The sequence below is a fragment of the Orcinus orca genome, chromosome 13 (genome assembly GCF_937001465.1).
Source record: "Orcinus orca chromosome 13, mOrcOrc1.1, whole genome shotgun sequence".
In the NCBI taxonomy this organism is placed as follows: Eukaryota; Metazoa; Chordata; class Mammalia; order Artiodactyla; family Delphinidae; genus Orcinus; species Orcinus orca.
Genome location: NC_064571.1, coordinates 11,500,815 through 11,521,333, shown reverse-complemented (window position 1 = coordinate 11,521,333; position 20,519 = coordinate 11,500,815). Strand labels below are relative to the sequence as shown.

Sequence of the window (20,519 nt, the reverse complement as noted above, 5' to 3'; positions counted from 1 at the left end):
ATATGGAGGAGTGACTGTACTAAGTTTTGAAATAAGGAATTGCAGGCTGTCTAGTTTTGTTCTTCTTTTCCAAGATTGTTTTGGCTATCCTGTATTTTGCTTTTCCATATAAATTTTAGGATCAGCTTGTAAATTTCTGCAAAAAACGTATGCTGGACATTAAAAGGATCATACACCATGATCAAGTGGGGTTTATTCCAGGAATGCAAGGATTCTTCAATATATGCAAATCAATCAACATGATACACCATATTAACAAATTAAAGGAGAAAAACCATATGATCATCTCAATAGATGGAGAGAAAGCTTTCAACAAAATTCAACACCCATTTATGATAAAAACCCTGCAGAAAGTAGGCATAGAGGCCTCAACATAATAAAGGCCATATATGACAAACCCACAGCCAACATTGTCCTTAATGGTGAAAAACTGAAACCATTTCCACTAAGATCAGGAACAAGACAAGGTTGCCCACTCTCACCACTCTTATTCAACATAGTTTTGGAAGTTTTAGCCACAGCAATCAGAGAAGAAAAAGAAATAAAAGGAATCCAAATTGGAAAAGAAGAAGTAAAGCTGTTACTGTTTGCAGATAACATGATACTATACATAGAGAATCCTAAAGATGCTACCAGAAAACTACTAGAGCTAATCAATGAATTTGGTAAAGTAGCAGGATACAAAATTAATGCACAGACATCTCTGGCATTCTTATACACTAATGATGAAAAAATCTGAAAGTGAAATCAAGAAAACACTCCCATTTACCATTGCAACAAAAAGAATAAAATATCTAGGAATAAACCTACCTAAGGAGACGAAAGACCTGTATGCAGAAAATTATAAGACACTGATGAAAGAAATTAAAGATGATACAAATAGATGGAGAGGTATACCATGTTCTTGGATTGGAAGAATCAACATTGTGAAAATGACTCTACTACCCAAAGCAATCTACAGATTCAATGCAATCCCTATCAAACTACCAATGGCATTTTTCACAGAACTAGAACAAAAAAATTCACAATTTGTATGGAAACACAAAAGACCCCGAATAGCCAAAGCAATCTTTTTCCTGATATTAGGCAAAAGCGTTCAGTCTTTCATCATTGTGTGTAATTTTTGCTGTAGGTTTTTGAAGCATACTCTATTAATTTGAGGAAGCTCTCTTCTATTCCTAGTTTATTGAGAGCTTTTATCATGGATGGGTGTTGGATTTTGTCAAATGCTTTTTCCACTGTTGAGATGCTCATACCATTTTTCCCCTTTATCCTATTATACGACATCCTACATTAATATGGCATATTTGAACATGTAACCAGTCTTGTGCTCTTGAGATAAATCTGCTTGGGCATGGTGTATAATCTACTTTATATATTTTGGGATTTGCTTTGCTAATATTTTATTAAGGATTTCTATCTTTGTTCATAATGTGTATTCCTGTGTAGCTTTTTTTTCTTTGTGATCTCTTTTTCTAGCTTTGGTATTGGTAATACTGGTCTCCTAGGGTGAGCTGAGTAGTGTCCTTTCTTCCTTTATTTTCTGGAAGAGTTTTTGAAGGATTAGTATTATTTTTTCTTTAATTGTTTGGTAGAATTCACCAGTGAAGGCAGCTGAGCCTGAGCTTTTCTTTAACAGAAGATTTTACAAACAGATTCAGTGTCTTTCCTTTTTATAGGTTTATTCAGATTATTTTTTTCTTGAGTAAGTTTTGGTAATTTGTACTTCTTATTAATTTTTCCATTTCATCTAAAAGTTGTCTACTTTATTGGTATAAATTTTCCACAGTATTTTATAATCCTTTTGATTTCTGTATCAAAAAGATTTTTATATCAAAAAAAAGATTTCTATGTCAAAGATTTTGATTTCTGGGGGACATCCCTGGTGGTCCAGTGGGTAAGACTCCATGCTCCCAATGGAGGGGGCCCGGGTTCGATCCCTGGTTGGGGAACTAGATCCTGCATGCATGCTGCAACTAAGAAGCCCGCATGCCTCAGTGTACTGCAACTAAGAGGTACTGCAACTAACGTACTGCAACTAAGATCCAATACAGCCAAAATAAATAAATAAATAAATATTTAACATATAACAAAGATTGTATTAAAAAAATGATTTTGGGGCTTCCCTGGTGATGCAGTGGTTGAGAGTCCGCCTGCCGATGCAGGGGACATGGGTTTGAGCCCTGGTCCAGGAAGATCCCACATGCCGCGGAGCAACTAAGCTCGTGAGCCACAACTACTGAGCCTGTGCTCTAGAGCCCGTGAGCCACAACTCCTGAGCCCATGTGCCGCAACTGCTGAAGCCTGCATGCCTATAGCCTATGCTCTACAACAAGAGAAGCCACTGCAATGAGAAGCCCGTGCACCACAACGAAGAGTAGCCCCCGCTCACCGCAACTAGAGAAAGCCCGTGCGCAGCAGCGAAGACCGAACGCAGCCATAAATAATGAATAAATATATACATACATACATACATCTTAAAAAAAACAACTGTGTTAAAGTATACATTACATGCAATAAATTGCACCCATTTTAAGTGTGTAGTTTAGTGAATTTTAACACATATACATACCCATGTAACCACTACCACAGTTAGCACCCCAAAATGTCCCCATGTGACACTTTACAATCCATTCTTCCCCTCCATCAGGTCCCAGGCAACCACTGGTACTCTTTCAGTAAGGAAAGATTCATTTTACCAGTTCTAGAATTTCATGTAAGTGGAGTCCTGTAATACACTCTTTTGTGTTTGTGTCTTTTGTGCAGCAGAGTGCATTTCTTTTTATTGCTGAATTGTATTCTTTTGGATGGATATACTTCAGTTTGTTTATCCACGCATCTGTTGATGGCCATTTGACTGTTATCAGTAAAACTGCAGTGCACACTTATGCTCAAGCCTTTGTGGCGGTACAGTTTTTTCTTGGCTGCACCGCACTGCATGTAGGATCTTGGTTCCCTGACCAGGGATTGAACCAGTGCCCCCTGCAGTGCAAGTGTGGAGTCTTAACCGCTGGACCCACCAGGGAAGTCCCCTACAATTTTAAATAAAAGTAGTGATAGTACACTTTTGTCCTAGATGTTAAAGGAACCGCTGTTAATACTTCCTCAATTGACTGCAATCTTTGCTGTGATTTTCTGGTAGATACTCTTTATCAGATTAAGGAAATTCCCTTCAAATGGTAGTTTGATAAAAGTTTCAGAGGTTTTTGTTTCTTTGTTTTATAATTGTGAATAGATGTAGATGTTGGATTTTTTGGAATTCTTTTGAGATGAGCACGAGTTTTTCTATTCTGCTAATGTGACGAATCATATCTATGGGTTTAGAAATGTAAAGCTACCCTTGCATTCCTGAGATAAACAAAGTTTTCTAATTTAAAACTTTTTGAATGTTTTGGCATAATCATGATATTCTCTTCTTAATATCTGTAGCATCTGAAATTATAGCTGCCTTTTTATTCCTTATATTGATTATTTGTGCCTTTTATTCTTTTTTTTTATAAATTTATTTATTTTATTTATTTACTTTTGGCTGCCTTTGTTTCTTTGTTGCTGTGCGTGGGCTTTCTCTAGTTGTGGCGAGCGGGGGGTGGGGGGGCACTCTTCATTGCAGTGCGCGGGCTTCTTATTGCAGTGGCTTCTCTTGTTGTGGAGCATGAGCTCTAGGCACGAGGGCTTAAGTAGTTGTGGCACGCGGGCTCAATAGCTGTGGCTCGCAGGCTCTAGAGCGCAGGTTCAGCAGTTGTGGCACACAGGCTTAGTTGCTCCGCAGCATGTGGGATCTTCCCGAACCAGGGCTCAAACCTGTGTCCCCTGCATTGGCAGGCAGATTTTTAACTACTGCACCACCAGGGAAGCCCCTTTTATTCTTTTTGATCAACTTTTCTGGAGGTTTAACAGTTCTATTATCCTTTATAAAGAACCAACTTTGCTTTTGTTACTTCTGTTTTATATTAATCTTCCATTTCATTAATTTCTTTATTATAGCATTCATTTTACATTCTTTGAGCTTATTTTGCCTCAAAATTGATTGTTTCCTTTTGTAATACGTACATCTAAACCTATAAATTTCTCTCAATGTACTATTTGATTTATATTCTTGAAGTTTGTTTCATTAAATATTTTTTATCAAGGTAGTATATTTAGATAGTTTTAAAAGTCATGTAGTTTTACAAGGATTATCATGGAAAAACAGCAAAATGGAAGTCCTTCATTTCATGATTATTTCTGTAGATGCTGAAAAGGCATCCTCCAAAATTCAACGCTTGTTTCTTATTTGAAAATAAATACTTGAGAAGATAGGAATGGATGGATGCTTTTTTTAAAAAAATTGTGGTAAAATACACATAACATATTTACCATCGTAACCATTTTTAAGTGTAGGATTCACTGGTATTTGAGTACAGGCATATTGTTGTGCAACCATCGCCACCATGCATCTTGCAAAACTGTAACTTCATACTCCTTAAAGAAGAACTCCCCATTTCACCCTTCCCCAGGCCCTTGGCAATCACCATTCTACTTTCTGTCTTTATGATTTTTGACTACTCAAGGTACCTCTTGTAAGTGGAATCGTACAGTATTTATCTTTTCGTGACTGACTTATTTCACTTAACCTGTATCTTCAAGGTTCATCCATATTGTAGCATATTTCGGAATTTCAGTCCTTTTTAAGGCTGAATAATATTCCATTGTATCGGGACTTCCCTGGCGGTCCAGTGGTTAAGACTCCATGCTCCCAATGCAGGGGGTGCGGATTCGATTCCTGGTCGGGGAACCGAGATCCCACATGCTGCACGGCGCAGCCAAAAAATTAAAAAAAAAAAAAAATTCCATTGTATGTATCTACCACATTTTGCTTAACCACTCCTCTGTCAATGGTTACTTGGGTTGCTTCCATGTTTTAACTGTTGTGAATAACGCTACTGTGACCATGGATGTGCAGGTATCTTTTGGAAACCTTGCTTTCAATTCTGAGTATATACCCAGAAGCAGAATTGCTGGATCATGTGATAATTCTATTTTGAATTTTTTGAGGAACCGCCATACTGTTTCCCAAGAGGCTGTACCATTTTTACATTTCCACCAACAGTACACAGGGTTCCAATTTCTCCCATTCTCATCAACACTTGTTATTTTCAGTTGTTTTGACAGTAGCCTACCTAATGGGTATAAAAGGTGGTTATCTCATTGTAGGTTTGATTTGCATTTCCCTGATTAGTGATGTTGAACACCTTTTCATGAATACTCTTTTACTTGAAAGAATAACTCAGAGGCAGGGACTTCCCTGGTGGTACAGTGGTTAGGAATCCGCCTACCAGGGCAGGGGACACGGGTTTGATCCCTGATCTGGGAAGATCCCACATGCCATGGAGCAACTAAGCCCGTGTGCCACAACTACTGAGCCTGCTCTCTAGAGCCCACGAGCCACAACTCCTGAGCCTGCACACCTGGAGCCTGTTCTCTGCAACAAGAGAAGCCACTGGAATGAGAAGCCCGCACACCACAGCGAAGAGTGGTGCCCGCTCAACAGAACTAGAGGAAGCCAGTGTGCAGCAACGAAGACCCAACACAACCAAAAAAAGAAAAAGAAAAAAAAAAAACTCAGGGGCAAACTGTTTGGTTTTTTCAGATGTGGATGTTTGGCAAGTAGATTTTCACAAATGAATGGAGTGACCCTGTCACTTCAAGAAAAACAACTGAAAGTATATGTTATTGATGATAAAGTTCTGGCTTTTGAGCAAAAATTACAGTTTTGGAAGATTTGATCTGCCTCTGTGAGCTTGAAAGCTTTCCTGTACTTAAAGACTTTTTGGTAAGATTGGTTGGTGATGATATTAAAGAATGTGATTCTTAAAATGCTATAGAATGAAGCATTCGAAAGATCTGCATAAATTAGTAAGGTAATATTTTCCAAATAAATAATGCATGATATTATAAAGTATGCCTGTGTAAAATATACATCCAACCTACAATATAGATTAATAGATTTTAATGTAACAGTACAGAAAATTTCTTGTTATGGTTTCAGATTCTACATTGCAGCCAGAGATTTGTTTGCGCTTGCTTTTAATATTCATTGGCCCATCATTTTATTTTTAGCTTTTCTGAGTCAGTTTAGGTTTGTTTCTTTAATAGTGCATAGTGTTGGGTTTTGCTCTGTGAGCCAAGCCATAAATCCATTTTTTTCTTTTGGTAAGTGAATTAATCCGTTCACATTTATTGAAATTACAGAATGTTTGATTTATAGTTACTGTGTATATTATGTTATCTCTGTGATGGTTTTTCTTTTTTTTGCTCTTCGTTTTGCTTTCTTCATCTAATTTTTATTCTTTTTCTTCTTCCACTTTTGTCCATTTACCCTTATTAAGTTTCCATTCAAATCTGGTCTGTATTATAGTCTTCATTTTTGATGTGATTACTGTTTCTTCTGTCATTTCTGGGGTCAGTCAACTCTTGTTTCATTACTTTTTAAAAAATCTTTATTGGAGTATAATTGCTTTAGAATGGTGTGTTAGTTTCTGTTTTATAACAAAGTGAATCAGCTATACATGTACATATATCCCCATATCTCCTCCCTCTTGCGTCTCCCTCCCTATCCCACCCCTCCGGGCGGTCACAAAGCACCGAGCTGATCTTCCTGTGCTATGCGGCTGCTTCCCACTAGCTAGCTATTTTATATTTGGTAGTGTATATATGTCCATGCCAGTCTCTCACTTCGTCCCAGCTTACCCTTCCCCCTCCCCATGTCCTCAAGTCCATTCTCTATGTATGTCTGCGTCTTTATTCCTGTCCTGACGCTAGGTTCTTCAGAACCTTTTTTTTAGATTCCATATATATGTGTTAGCGTATGGTATTTGTTTTTCTCTTTCTGACTTCCACAGACCCTAGGTCCATCCACCTCACTACAAATAACTCAATTTCGTTCTTTTTTTATGGCTACTTCCATTTTTTTGGTTCGGTTTTGGACTTAGTTTTTGAATTGCAATTCAAGTTGTTGTGTTTTTTTTTTCATATACCTAAACTGGGATATTTAATCCAGCTTGGATTTTTGTGTTAGTTTTCTTCCGTGCATGTTGTTGTTGGTGGAGTCGGTAGCTAAGTTGGTAAAATCTTTACCAGCTCATGTGTTTTTGTTTTCTCTTTTCTTCTGTAGCTTTGTATGGATGAAGAGTGCTTGTGTCTGCCTGTTGAAGACTATTCAAGACTTGATTTGGAGTGGTTTACAAGATTCCTCACTTAAAGCGCCCTCTTGTGTCATTACAGTGATGTGCACCTCTTCAGTGGGTGGCGCTGAGGGATGAATGTAGTGTCTAAGTGAAGGGTTGGTCTTCACCAGGATGGTTCCAGCCATTGAAACAGGGGAGGAGCATATGTGACAGAGATGCTGGCTGGTGGGTAAACGTTGTGGCAGTAGATTGCAGAAGTCTCTTCTGATTGATTGCGTTTTCTCAATAAAATAGGAAGAAGGTTAGGCTGAGTGAGGATGGAAGAGAGAAAACTATGTTCCACTGGGAAGACATTGGGATAATAGACAATGAATATACAGCTAGATCTTTTCATGTCATTAAATACATTCACAACATATTTTTATTGTTTGCTCGCAGTTCTGTTTTATGGCTTAAATTATGGTTCTGTGATCTTTTAAAACCAGTTTCCTATTGGTGAACGAAAAAGTTGTTTCCGATTTCCTACTGTTATAAATAAAACGGAGCAGTGTCTCTTGCTATACCATTCCTAAACCTGGAGTTCTTAAATTTTTTGTTGTTAAAATATAAGAATGGTTATCTTTTTCATTGGTTCATAAACTGTAGTCACATTATACACTTGTAGAACATAAATTTTAGGAGTGTGGTGATATTTGTAATATAATATTGCAATACAAAAATTTCCAAGCATGAATAATAAGATTCTAAATATGTACTTTTATATAGTGGTGCTGATTATTATTAGAAAAATGAAATTGAAACTATTATCATAATATTGTTTTATTGCTGGGAAAAATAATAGCATCACTAACTTGCTGTATACATTAGAGTCCACCAAAGTTAGTGACGCTTCTTACCAAAGTCTTTTCTGAAAATATGAGTCAGAATTATTTTGGTTGTAACCTAATCCCACAAAAGCAAGAAAGGGAATTGCTTATACTCAAGCAAAGGTATATCAGACAAGACCTGGGAAAGTAAGAAACAATGATGGATCCTGGGCCCTTAGCACCAGGAGTATGTGAGCTGAGAGTGAGTCATCTCTCAGCGCCCACTGCAGTCTTCCACGTTCACTCCATGGCTGTGATAGGAAGGAGGGAAAGATAATGCACTAGAATCGTCCAGAGGAAGTCACAGGGGAGAGGGGCTGAGTTGATGCTTTAAGAGGGTTCATTACAAGAAGCTTCAATAAGTTAATGAAATTGTGCAAGGGAGTGGTTATATTACCTGTAGAATTGATACTTCATATCTTCTTTAAAGATCACATACACACACAAAAAAAAAAAATACAAAAAAAAAAAGTAAAAAAAAAAAAAAAAAGATCACATACAGTGTAAAGGAATTCATGATCTTGTCATAGGGCACAATTGTAGAAGGTACATTTTATGGCCAATCTGTACATAAGCTAACATTGGCTGACATAAAGTTTATGTATGAGAAAAAAGTAATTCTTATATTCCAAGAGGCAGTACCCATCTCACCTGTAAACTTAAAAGACCAAGCAGAGATTTGAGGGAGTGAGAATCAGAGAAGTTTAAATAGCTACAACTATCATTATTTTGAAGAGGCAAACATTGCTGTGTCAGTGAAATCTCTTAACTTGTGTTAAATCAAGTTGAGGGAGAGACGTTTTCCCTTAGATGTGCCCTGTGCACCTAAAGCAGCCATCAGGCTGTGGGTCTCTAGTCTGTGGGTTATTACAGCCCTTTCTAACTGGACTCCAGCCTCCAATTTCCACTTTCTTCTCTACAATTCTCTAAAGAGAGCTTTTCCTCAGAGCAGATTTCCCAATGTACTGCTTCAGTCATGCCTCCACTGTGTTGTACCTTGAATCAGGGTCTGTTTGTCTGCCTGGCTGTAAGTGCTCTGAAGTCTGGCCATCTCGGCCATACGAGGCTTTAGTGCCCATTGGCCTCTGCTCCTCTCTGCTCCCTTGGGTTTCCTCTTATGAAGTAAATCTCACTGACCCTTGATGCAGCTCCAAGCAAGTATGAGTATAATAATACCATAGGTAAAAAAAAATCTGAACCAGAGGAAATATAAGCAAGAAAGTTGTAATGGGGAAAGCCATACATGGATTTACATGTCATTTGGTCAGCATGGTTATCATGGCTGTATTAAATTTATCTCTGATCTTTTTAAAAATTCTTTTGGCTGCACTGCGTGGCATGCAGGATCTTAGTTCCCCGACCAGGGATTGAACCCATGCTCCCTGCAGTGGAGACATGGAGTCTTAACCACTGGACCACCAGGGAAGCCCTATCTCTGATCTCTTTTGGAGCCAAAACAAAAAGGATGAAGTGGTTATCTATTTACCTCTCATTTTCAGAAAAGAGGGAGGGTGCAAAGCCTAACTCTTCTAATAATACTTCATAAAAATGGTTCTTACGTAGGTCTTCATTATGGAAATCACTGAGTAGTATGGAGAGAATTCTTATTTCTAAGATTCTTTGTGACAGGTTTCATATAACTTTTTTACAGTCAGTTACTGAAAGCCACGTGACAGCAAAACTCAATTTTTGTCATTTGGTAAGAGAATATAAGTCACGTATGTAGTCTTCCAGTGTGTTAACTTGATCTAGTTGTAGAATGTCAGGAATTCAGGCGCAGAGGTATTGAATGACCTGCTCCCTGTCTTAATAGGATTCCTGACTTCCAGCACAGGTACCTCAGTTCACTGACTGGTTTTAATAAACATAACCATTGAGGGGTTAAAAAAATACTGATGCCTGGGGCCCACTCCCAGAAATTGTGATTTTGGGGAGTTTGGGGGGAAGGCTGGGATGTGGACATGAGATTTTTCAGTAGTTCCCAGATGGTTCTACATACAGCCATTGAAAACCACTGGTCTCAACAACTAATGGGAGTGCCATTCTTGCCAGTAATTGCTTTAAGCTTTATTTGTTGTTGTTTTGTTTGTTTGTGTTTTGGCTGTATTGGGTCTTCGTTGCTGTGCCCCGACTTTTTCTCTAATTGTGGTGAGTGGGTACTACTCTTCGTTGCAGTGCGTGGGCTTCTCGTTGTCGTGTGCGGGCTCCAGAGCGCAGGCTCAGTAGTTGTGGCGCACGGGCTTAGTTGCTCCGCGGCATGTGGGATCTTCCCGGACCAGGGCTCGAACCCGTGTTCCCTGCATTGGCAGGCGGCTTCTTAACCACTGCGCCACCAGGGAAGCCCCGGTTTAAGCTTTAAATACGAATTCGTGTCCTCTGGTGTGCTTCTGGAGAAGCTAACATCTCTTGAGATAGACGGGAAGAGGTTAGACGTTGCCATGCCTAAATAGACTCCCAGAACTGATGCAGCTGTCTTAGGGACCTCAAGGGGAGCCAGCTAAGCAGCTGAAGACGACAGAGAAAAGAGATGGGAAGAAGCTGGGTCCGTGAGAACAACTGAACCATGGAATTCTCCGCTCTTAGAGAGGAGATAGCCAACCTTCAGATTTCATGTTACGGCACATGAAATCATATATTCTCCTTACTGTTTAAGCCATTTTGATTTGGGCTTTATATTACTTGCAGCCAAAGGCAGGCTAATACGTGTGAGCCAAGGATAAGCGACTTTTGTCCATCGGAAGGCCATGGGTCCCCACTCATCGCCCTCCTCACCGGAGGCTGTATTCACCGTCTGGGCTCCTGCAGGCAGCACACAGTAAGAAACGAGTGTATTTATTTTTGTGGTCGACATCTCTGAAATTGGGATGTACTTTACAGTTGATAGAATATCATATTTTCATTGGCAGGTTATTTTTTCTTATTGGTGCATTAAAAATGGTGGCTCTTATTAAGTTACTGACATTTAGATTTGGTTGAATGTAATTTTTAAATGAAATTACATATGTGTATAGGGAAAAATTTACTGTGAAATAAAATTTGTTATGGGATTTATTTTGGATTAATGAATTACGAAAACATAAAAAGGTTTTTAATGAAAACAAGTGATTCCCTGTATCCTCCCTTTTTCCCACCCCCTTTGTGGGAAGTTGAATTCTAAGACGGCTCCCAAGATTCCTCGTCCCCAGTGAACACAGCCTGTATAACCTGCCGAGTGTGAGCATCACTGTGAGTAGGATGGACTTCACTCCCATGGTTAACTTATATTATATGCCAAAGATGAAGTGGTTTTTACCTTTGGTGTAACTAAGATCTCAAATCAGTTGATTCTGAGTTAATCAAAAGGGAGATGATCCCAGGTGGAGCCTAAGTAATCAGATGAATCCTTGGAAGAGACTGGGCTCTTCCTGAAGTCAAAGATTAGAAGCGTCAGATTCCCCTACTAGCCTTGAAGTAAGCTGCCCTGTTTCGAGAGGGCCGTGTATCCAGAACTGTATCCAGAACTGTACCCAGAACGACAGGGAAGAAACGGGAGCCTCAGTCTTAAAACCACAAATTACTGAATCCTGCCGACAGCTTTAAGAACTTGGAAGAGGTGCTCCAGGCTTGTTTTGTATGTTCCTACCTTGGCCCTTGAATGGGCCATTTCTCTAAGGAGCCCAGATTCCTTTTAATTGAGAAGACAGTCCCCAACTTAAAATGGTTCCACTTAGTGATTTTCACACACGATGGTGTGAAAGTGATTGCATTCAGTAGAAACCATGCCTGGGTTTTTGAGTTACGATCTTTTCCCTGGGCTAGCGGTATGTGGTAGAACGCACTCTCATGATGGGCAGCCCTGCAACATGAGACTAAACAACCGAGAGCTTAACGACCATTCTGTACCCAGACAACCTCCTGTTTTTCACTTTCAGTACAGTATTCAATACATTACATGAGATAGTCAACACTTGATTATAGATTAGGCTTTACGTTAGATGATTTTGCCCAACTAACTATAGGCTAATGTAAATGTTCTGAGACATTTCAGGTAAACTAGGCTAAGCTACGATGTTCCGTAGGTTAGGTGTATTAAATGCATTTTCAGCTTATGATATTTTCAGCTTACAGTGGGTTTATTGAGACGGAACCCCATCGCAAGTCGAGGAAAATCTGTAGTAGTTACAATTCAAGATCTGGGTGCTGGATGTGCTTATTGCTTTTGAGTCTGGTCAGCTGAAGACAGGCCCTGAGGATGTAGTGTGAACCGTCATACAAATCAAAGACAATTTAGGGAGGAGTGGATACGGCTTTTGAGGAGCTCCCCATCTCTTCTGCCTGGTCTGGGGGACTATGGGTCCTGGTCTTCAGTTGTCATTTTGGGGCTCTTGATTTTCAAGGCTGCTGTGGAGCTGGGGAGAGGAGAATGGGATTAGGGCAAGTCATTGTCACGAGGCGTTTTACCCAGATGCAGCTGTTTTTCATGAGTAAATTCTCTTTGAATTGTTGTAAGGCTTTAATTTCCAGAATTCTGCAAAAGTTTTGCCAGTGTTCTCTCATGCCTTTTATGGAGTAGTAGGTTTCAGAGATTCTTAGTCTGTCATTACAGAAGTGGTAACAACAGTTCACTTTTTTTTTTTAAAGAAGATGTTGGGGGTGGGAGTTTATTAATTAATTAATTTATTTTTGCCGTGTTGGGTCTTCGTTTCTGTGCGAGGGCTTTCTCTAGTTGGGGCAAGCGGGGGCCACTCACTATCGCGGCCTCTCTTGTTGCGGAGCACAGGCTCCGGACGCGCAGGCTCAGTAGTTGTGGCTCACGGGCCTAGTCGCTCCACGGCATGTGGGATCCTCCCAGACCAGGGCTCGAACCCGTGTCTCCTGCGTTAGCAGGCAGATTCTCAACCACTGCGCCACCAGGGAAGCCTCAACAGTTCACTTTTAAGTATTTGACTTTTTTTTTTTCACGCCTGTACTTTAGAAATATTTATCTTTGATATGAAGACTGACTGTGTGCCATTTTCCTAGTCCTTTTATTTCAGAATCCCCCTTTCCTGCCTGGCGGTCCAGGAACTCATCTTCCTGGCAGGATGCTCCTCATTCCTGAGTATTTAGGGCCTTCGTTCCTGCTCCAAATGTTTAAACTGCCTTTTTCAGGGGTTCCACAGAAGTGGCCTTATTTACCGTTCACATAAGTCTTAAATAAATACGAGTTTTGTATCCCAGCTGTATCCTGCGCAAAAATATTTCCAATTTATTTGCCTGGATGTGTTCCTTGGCAGGTAAATTTGTTACATAATAATATAAACTGGACTTTAATCTTGGACTTCCTGAACAGATTTGTGATTCAGCCCATATCTGCTGAGACACCAGCTCTTTCAGCCTTCTGTGTGCCTGAGAACTGCAAGCCAACTTCAACTTCCTCGTGGAGCTGAGCTCAGTTAGGTGAACCCGGAATCAACAGAAATGCTCCTTATTTCAGCCAGAGGCACATAAAACAGTCATTTCAGTCCATGAAGAAGGAAAACCTGGTCCCAGTGAATTCCTGATTGTCTCGGGGGCTGAATGGCTGTCCTTGTGCAGCTGTGAAGGGTTCTATGTTCTTCCCAAGCTGGGGAGGTGATGCGAGCCGCCCCTCAGGAAACAGAAGCCGCCCAGCCTCCCGCAAGACCGCCAGCAGCTCTGCAGGGCTGTGCTCTTGGGGATGCGCCTTCCAGCTAGATCTGCACCAGAAAAAAGAAGGGGGAAAATGACCTTGACTTTCGAATGGGATGTGCGGGCCCCTCCAGCTGGGGGTTCAGAAGGCAAGAGGGGAAGGAGGAGCAGACGGGGAGACACTGCTGCTGCCCTCGGCCTTTGTTCTGTCAAATTTCAGCAAGATGCCGTGGCTGAGGTGCTGCAGCTGCATGAAGGACCATGGAACCGGCCTCCTGGGCCCACCCACGAATTAGCGAGGGTCTGTTCAGAACCGTCCAGGTCAAATTACAGGAGTGGGGAATGGGGGTTCAGGCCAGCAGTTGTGTCCATGGCCTCAGGCCCTCACTGGCCTTCCCTCTTTCCTCTGAGGCCTCACCCACATTTTCTCTGTGCCGGGGGCAGCTTTAGCGAACTTAAGGCAAGGGCATCCCTCGCCCTCCACCCTCCGTTGGGCTCAGCAGCCCTCACACCCCTTAAATTGCCCTCCCTGATATTCTGGAACTGTTACAGGGGGTGTGCGGTGTCTCTGTCTTGTTGAAGGCTGTACTCCCTGCAAGGGTCAGGCACATAAAAGGCCCTCACTCACTAGCCGTTAATCATTAAAATATTTCCCCCAACCATAGGAAGAAGGGTGGCCCTTTAGGTGAAAAGAATGAAAGTGATTTCTTAAAATGTTTAAGACTTGAAGTGGTAGAGGCCAAACCATGAAGCAGCGCAGATGGGGATGATGGGTCCTTCTGCTCAAGTAAATCCCCAGACAGGCAGAAAGGAAGGCGGGTGGCTGACAGCAAGGTTCCCGTGTGTGTCAGCCCGGTGTGCACACACCTCCCTCTGTGTGACATTCGCATGTGCGTGTGCACGGGTGAGGGGCCCTCCACGCTTGGCACGGTTCCTTCTCATTTCCACAGTTGGGCCTCTTAACTAGTACCAGCCGCCAGCTACCTCGCACACGCCTCCCAGCTGGTCACCGCCTACCGGTGTGTGTGGATCTGGGGAGCAGGTGGATCCCTGGTTGCTCACGTTGGAGGTTGGTGCCCATCAGTCAGAGACCACCCGGCACCCCCTTAGGGTCCACAAAGCAGGTTTATAATTTGCTGCATCAAGACAGAGATTGCATTTCTGGGGACTGGGGGCAGCTCAACAGGAGGGAGTGAGGGAAAGATAAACAGAGTTTTTGAGTCAGTCCTGGGATGGCCTTGGCGGGAGTGGGGCAGAATTTGTCAAGTACAGAGGTGCTGGAAGAGCCGGCGGTCTTGTCCCTGTGAGTGAGCTGGTGTTAGGAGTTTACACTTAAGAGTTTGCGGCGCTCACACTCTGAATGGGTGCAGTTTCTGGGTGGTGTGAGTCCCAGAGCAGCCTGTTTTGAAATGCTGTGGCTTCTGTTTCAATTTTCGGTTTCCCCCTAAGGTTGGCTGGCAGCCGAGCAGTTTTTCGCTCTTATCAAAGTGTGGCAAGTAAGAGATGGAGGGATGCTAGGAAATGACCTTCCTGTCCAGCAGTGGGAGGGCGTTGCGTGCATCATGCCCGAGGACACGGCAGGATGGTTTCTCAGATTCAGGAAAGGCCCCGACTCTGAAGGAACTTCTGCAGAATTCCTGTCCTTTTTTTTTTTTATAAATTTATTTATTTTATATATATATATATATATATATATGTATTATTTTTGGCTGTGTTGGGTCTTTGTTGCTGTGCGTGGGCTTTCTCTATTTCCGGCAAGCGGGGGCTACTCTTTTTTTGGGGGGGGTGTATACTATTTTATTAACATTTAAATTTCACCAAGAGTTCAAGCATATGCTAGTCATTTGTTCAGATTTTTGAAATAAAGACAAAATGGGCAAACAGCTTTAAGGGTGCGATGTACTTAACACTGCACAATATATTCACCAACTAGACAATCTAAGGGGCGGGATAACTATACGCTTTGGAGCACCAAGTATAGGAACAAGCCCTGGAACTGGAGGAAAAACCTGCCATTCAGGACTGCACAGAGGTCCTTGGTTGCCAATAGAATCTCCCCTTGACTTCAGACTTGAGACAAACCGAGGGAGCCTGTCAGTATCCAAAAACCACTGCCTTCAGTAACAGGATGGACTGGCCAGGGCCAATTCAAATTGTGGGGGCCAGTCTGAAGCGAGCAGGGTTGGCTGGAGGCTGGACATGTTGCAGCTGAAGTCCAGCATCGGCAGATGAGAGCAGCCATGTTCTAAAAAATCGCTGATTTCTACACAAGTCGGGGTGGGGGGGGGCTGCTCTTCGTTGTGGTGCGCGGGCTTCTCACTGCGGTGGCTCCTCTCGCTGTGGAGCACGGGCTCTAGGTGCGCAGGCTTCAGTAGTTGTGGTACACAGGTTCAGTAGTTGTGGCTCGCGGGCTCTAGGGCGCAGGCTCAGTAGTTGTGGTGCACGGGCTCAGTAGTTGTGGCTCGCGGGCTCTAGAGCACAGGCTCAGTAGTTGTGGTGCACGGGCTCAGTAGTTGTGGCTCGCGGGCTCTAGAGCACAGGCTCAGTAGTTGTGGTGCACGGGCTCAGTAGTTGTGGCTCGCGGGCTCTAGAGCACAGGCTCAGTAGTTGTGGTGCACGGGATTAGTTGCTCCGCGGCATGTGGGATCTTCCCGGACCAGGGCTCAAACCCGTGTCCCCTGCATTGGCAGGCAGATTCTCAACCACTGCGCCACCAGGGAAGTCCCCTGTCCATTTCTTTTGACTCAATTTTTTTTTTTTGGCCGCATCCCACCGCATGGGAGATCTTAGTTCCCCCACCAGGGATGGAACCAGTGCTTCCTGCAGTGTTAGTGCAGAGTCCTGACCACTGGACCGGCAGGGAAGTCCCTTGACTCACTATTGATCTAGCTTATAAATTGTGTTCCCCTTCTGTGTGTGTCAGAGGAAAAGGAAATGCAGGCCTTGCATTCCGGTTTTTAGGGCAGAACCTGACTTTATCTGGTACTTCACTTGCTCCACGATGTCCCCTGCTGTGAACGACAGCAGTTTCATACACTGTAGACCATGGGGGAGGGGACTTCTGAGGCTGCACTGTCCTGGTGGGTGGAGGGGGGAGAGCCGCATCTCCTGCTGCTGCAGGAATGTTGCTGGAGAGGTGGTAGGGGTGCGGGGGACCCAGGGTAGGGGCTGTGGGGAGGGGAGGAGCCCTGCAAGAGGAAGCTTTTGATCCTGCAGACCCTGAGGGGAGAATGGTTTTGATTTCATGTCCAGTCTTCTAGGCTCATAATCCAGGGTTGGGATTAAGAGTCCATAAGTCCTTCCTTATCCCTGGACTCAGTGAATCTCTTTATGAAATATGCTGATTGAGCCCCTTGTTTCAGCTCTTACTGCTGAAATAAGTAGAATTATGTCACTGCTGGTTATAAAATTAGTCAACTTCTCTTTCAAAAAAAAGAAAAAAGGCCACAATGTTTGAAAATTAGCCTCCTGAATGTCCCCAACGTGACTCTGCACTCATTGCAAAATGGTCTTCTCTGACTCTCAACTGAGCAGGAATTACACAAATAAGGTGATTGTGTTTTTATCACTTTTAAGTGCTCCAAGGTTATTGACAAAGAAAAGGATGACCAGGCTGGGATGTGGGCTTTTGAAGAGAAGAGTGTGCTTGGCACTGGGTGGCTGTCCAAGTTCCCCAGAATGGAGGTGCCCCCTCCCTCAGTGAGGTGGGATGGGTGACCCTCAGCAGATGCTCTGCAGAGGAGGCCAGGATACAAGGTGTGTTCATTTGCTGTAACAGAGGACCACAAACTCAGTACCTAGAACAATGGAAATGTATTCTCTCAGTTCTGGAGGCTAGAAGTCTAAAGTCAAGGGGTAGGCATGGCCACACTCTGAAGGCTCTAAGGGATGGTCCTTCCTTGCCTCTATCTAGTTTCTGGTGGTGACTGGCGATCCTTGGCGTTTCTTGGCTGTGACAGCCTAACTCCAATCTCTACCTCTGTCTTCTCTCCCTGTGTATGTCTGCATCTGTTTTCTCTTCTTATGAGGATACTGGACATTGGGTTAAGGCCCACCCCAATCCAGTATGACCTCATTTTAATGAACTATTTACATCTGCAAAATCCCTATTTCCAAGCAAGGTCACATTCACAGGTACCAGGTGTTAGGACTCGAACATACCTTTTTGGCGGACACAGTCCCGCCAAAACACAAGGCCTGTTCTGCTCCCGAGGCAAGAGGTTGCAGTAGAACTGAGGTTGGGCCTTTGGGGCCTCCTAAAACTCCTCCGTGTTGCTGGGAAGCCTACCTCAACCTTTGAGACATACCACCGTAACCCAGTTTTGCAATTTAAGGTATCACTTGTGTGTGTGGCTTTTTTGTTTGTTTGCTGTTAAACACGTATAAGGAGTTCAGTTCATCCCACCCCTCAGTCCATAGCACGATCTCATCATCAGTGATGGAGGGATTCTCCCTTATTTTATTTTTTTCCCTTTCTGCCCTGCGTCAGTCAGGATAGTTATGCTGGAGTGACAAACAGCTCTCAAATCTCTGTGGCTTGAAACAGCCAAGGATGATATTTTGCTCATGCTGCGCACATCGTGGGCCAGCAGTTCACTGTGTCGCACAGGTAGGCACCTAAGCTGTCAGCGCAGCCTCCACCTGAGTGGGGCCAGATGCCATCAGGGAAGGGAAAGAACTCTGCAATAGTGTGACCGAACCACAAGGGGGCAGAAGTGCCCAGAGGTGGGAGAATAGGAGCGATTTGGCCAGATTTGCCAATGTTTGCCCTGATCGCCAGCTCTTTTATTGGGTTGGCCAATTGGGAAAAAGTGGAATGAACTTTTTGGCCAACCCAACATTTTGCGGCTTGTCTGTCACCTTGTCCATGGGTTTCCATTAAGGATTTCCATCTTCAGGAGGCTCTCACTACTGTTTCCCTCCTACTCATCTTTCTAATAGTCCCTTCCCCAATCCACTGCCTCAGGGCCCTGATCTTTACAAACTAAATTAAAGCCAAGTTGTTTGTGGGTGCGATGGGTGGCCCCTCTTAATGCATTCACGTTGGTCCTCATGATTTAAGGTTCTCCAGTCATCAGTCTCTAGGCAAGTGTTGAGCACCTGCCGGGGAGAGCGGGTGCTGGGGCTACATCAGCAGGTGTGCAGACAAGAGACTTCCCTGGTGGTCCAGGGGTTAAGAATTCACCTTCCAGTGCAGGGAACGCAGGTTGCAGCCCTGGTCAGGGAACTGAGATCCCACATGCCGCGGGGCAGCTAAGCCCTCGAGCCGCAACTACCGAGCGCATGTGCTCTGGAGCCCACGCACCACAAGTAGAGAAACACTCATGCTGGAACAAAGACCTGGCGCGGCCAAAAAAAAAAAGATGCCTGCTCTCATGGAGCTGGGATTCCAGCCAGTTAGATCCAGGATGCTTTGGGCTACAAACAACAAGAATTCCATCTCAAACCCATTTAAACCATAACCCCATGATCATATGTAACAGGAAGTCCAGAGGCAGGAAAGTTTCCAGGGGTATTTCGATTGGGACCCCAGCTCCATCTGGCTCTGCCTTTCACCAGGAGGCTTTTTCCTTATACTAGCTTCTTTCATTGTCCGTAAAATGGTTTCCAGCAGCAACCATGATGACATATTCCCTCTTATTCAGTGGAAAAGATAGAGACCTTTCCAACCATGTAATAAGAAAGCCGTTCCCCTCATTCACTGTGGTTGCCTTGGAGCCTGGAGGGTGGGTGGTGGGTGATCGCCTACCCGAGTCACAGGCTGGAATGAGGAGTGTATTGGTTTACTAGGGCGGCCATCACGAAGGACCCAAGACACAATTATGGAGGCTAGAAGTCTGAGATCAAGGTGTCAGCCGGGCTGAGTTCTGTGGCCTCTCTCCTTGGCTTGCAGATGGCTGTCTTCTCCTCCCTGGGTCTTCACACGGTCTTCCCTCTGTGTGTGTCTGTTGCCTAATCTCTTTTTATAAAGACACCAGTGCTGTTGGATTAGAGCCCGCCCTAATGGCGTCATTTAAACTTAATTACCTCTTTAAAGACCCTATTTCCCAATACAGTCACATTGAGGTACTAGGGGTTAGGATTTCAACATCAGAATTGGGGTGTGGGTACGCAGTTCAGCTCATAACAAGGAGGGAAGGGGCTCTGAGCAGAACAGGTTTCTTTATGGAAGGTGGAAAAGGGAAATGGATATCGGATGGGCATCCAACAGGCTTCATGCTGTGGGGAGAGACAGAAAACAGTAAACAAATAGCATTTCAGATAGTGAAAAGTACTTCTGAAGAAAGCGAAACCGGGAAAGGTAATCAAGAGGGATGGCCGATGGGTAGCAGCATTGGCAAGGGCAGCTGGGACGGCCGCTCTGGGGAGGGGACTTTTGAAGCCACCCAAGCGGAGAACAGAATGAGGGGCAGAGCAAGGAGGAAACGGCAGATCCGGAAGCCCCAGGGTGGGAAGGAGCTTGGCAGAGTCCAGGGGGAGGAAGGAGGCTGGTGCACTTGGTAGCATCCCAAGCAGTGGTCCAGGAGGTCGGCGGGGGCCGGCTCACTCAGGGCTCTGGGATTTGGGGTTGCCCACTAAGGTCCGGCCGCACTCAGGGAAACAGTGGTCATGACTGAACATGGAGTGTGTTGAATTTCCACGTGGCCAAGTGACTCTGCAGAGTTACATCTGTCCCGTGGGCAGACTCCAAACCACTGTACAGCCAGCATTGGAGTGAGAAGGACCCCTTAGAGGATGGTGCCCTTTCTCCAGCTTCCCAGGCCCAGTCCCCAGCCAAGTTTGGCACTGCCTGCCAGCTGAAGGCAGGAAGGGAGGACTGAGTGCATAGCTCATCTTAGCCCACAGGACTCTGGCAAGG

General features: G+C 43.8%; 2 protein-coding genes across 7 annotated transcripts in view; one reads left to right on the top strand and one right to left on the bottom strand.

Moving 5' to 3' along the window:
- Window positions 1–20,519, top strand: part of ZC3H8 (zinc finger CCCH-type containing 8) — a 49,163-nt gene that overhangs the window by 24,557 nt on the left and 4,087 nt on the right. For 3 of the 6 annotated variants that reach the window (XM_049695708.1, XM_049695709.1, XM_049695704.1), the window contains one exon: window positions 7,154–7,739. The exons of 1 other annotated variant lie outside the window; for it this stretch is intronic. The gene's annotated coding sequence lies outside the window, so the exon portion shown is untranslated. Of the gene's footprint in view, window positions 1–5,629; window positions 5,813–7,153; window positions 7,740–13,033; window positions 13,176–20,519 lie in introns of those variants that run through there. 2 more of the 6 variants (XR_007470734.1, XM_049695707.1) reach the window with 2 other exon arrangements.
- FBLN7 (fibulin 7) overlaps window positions 12,276–20,519 on the bottom strand; it is a 59,363-nt gene continuing 51,119 nt past the window's right edge. Inside the window, exon 8 of the mRNA XM_049695700.1 lies at window positions 12,276–13,728. Within this exon, the coding sequence (XP_049551657.1) occupies window positions 13,512–13,728 (217 nt within the window). The 3' untranslated portion in view covers window positions 12,276–13,511. The remainder of the gene's footprint in view (window positions 13,729–20,519) is intronic.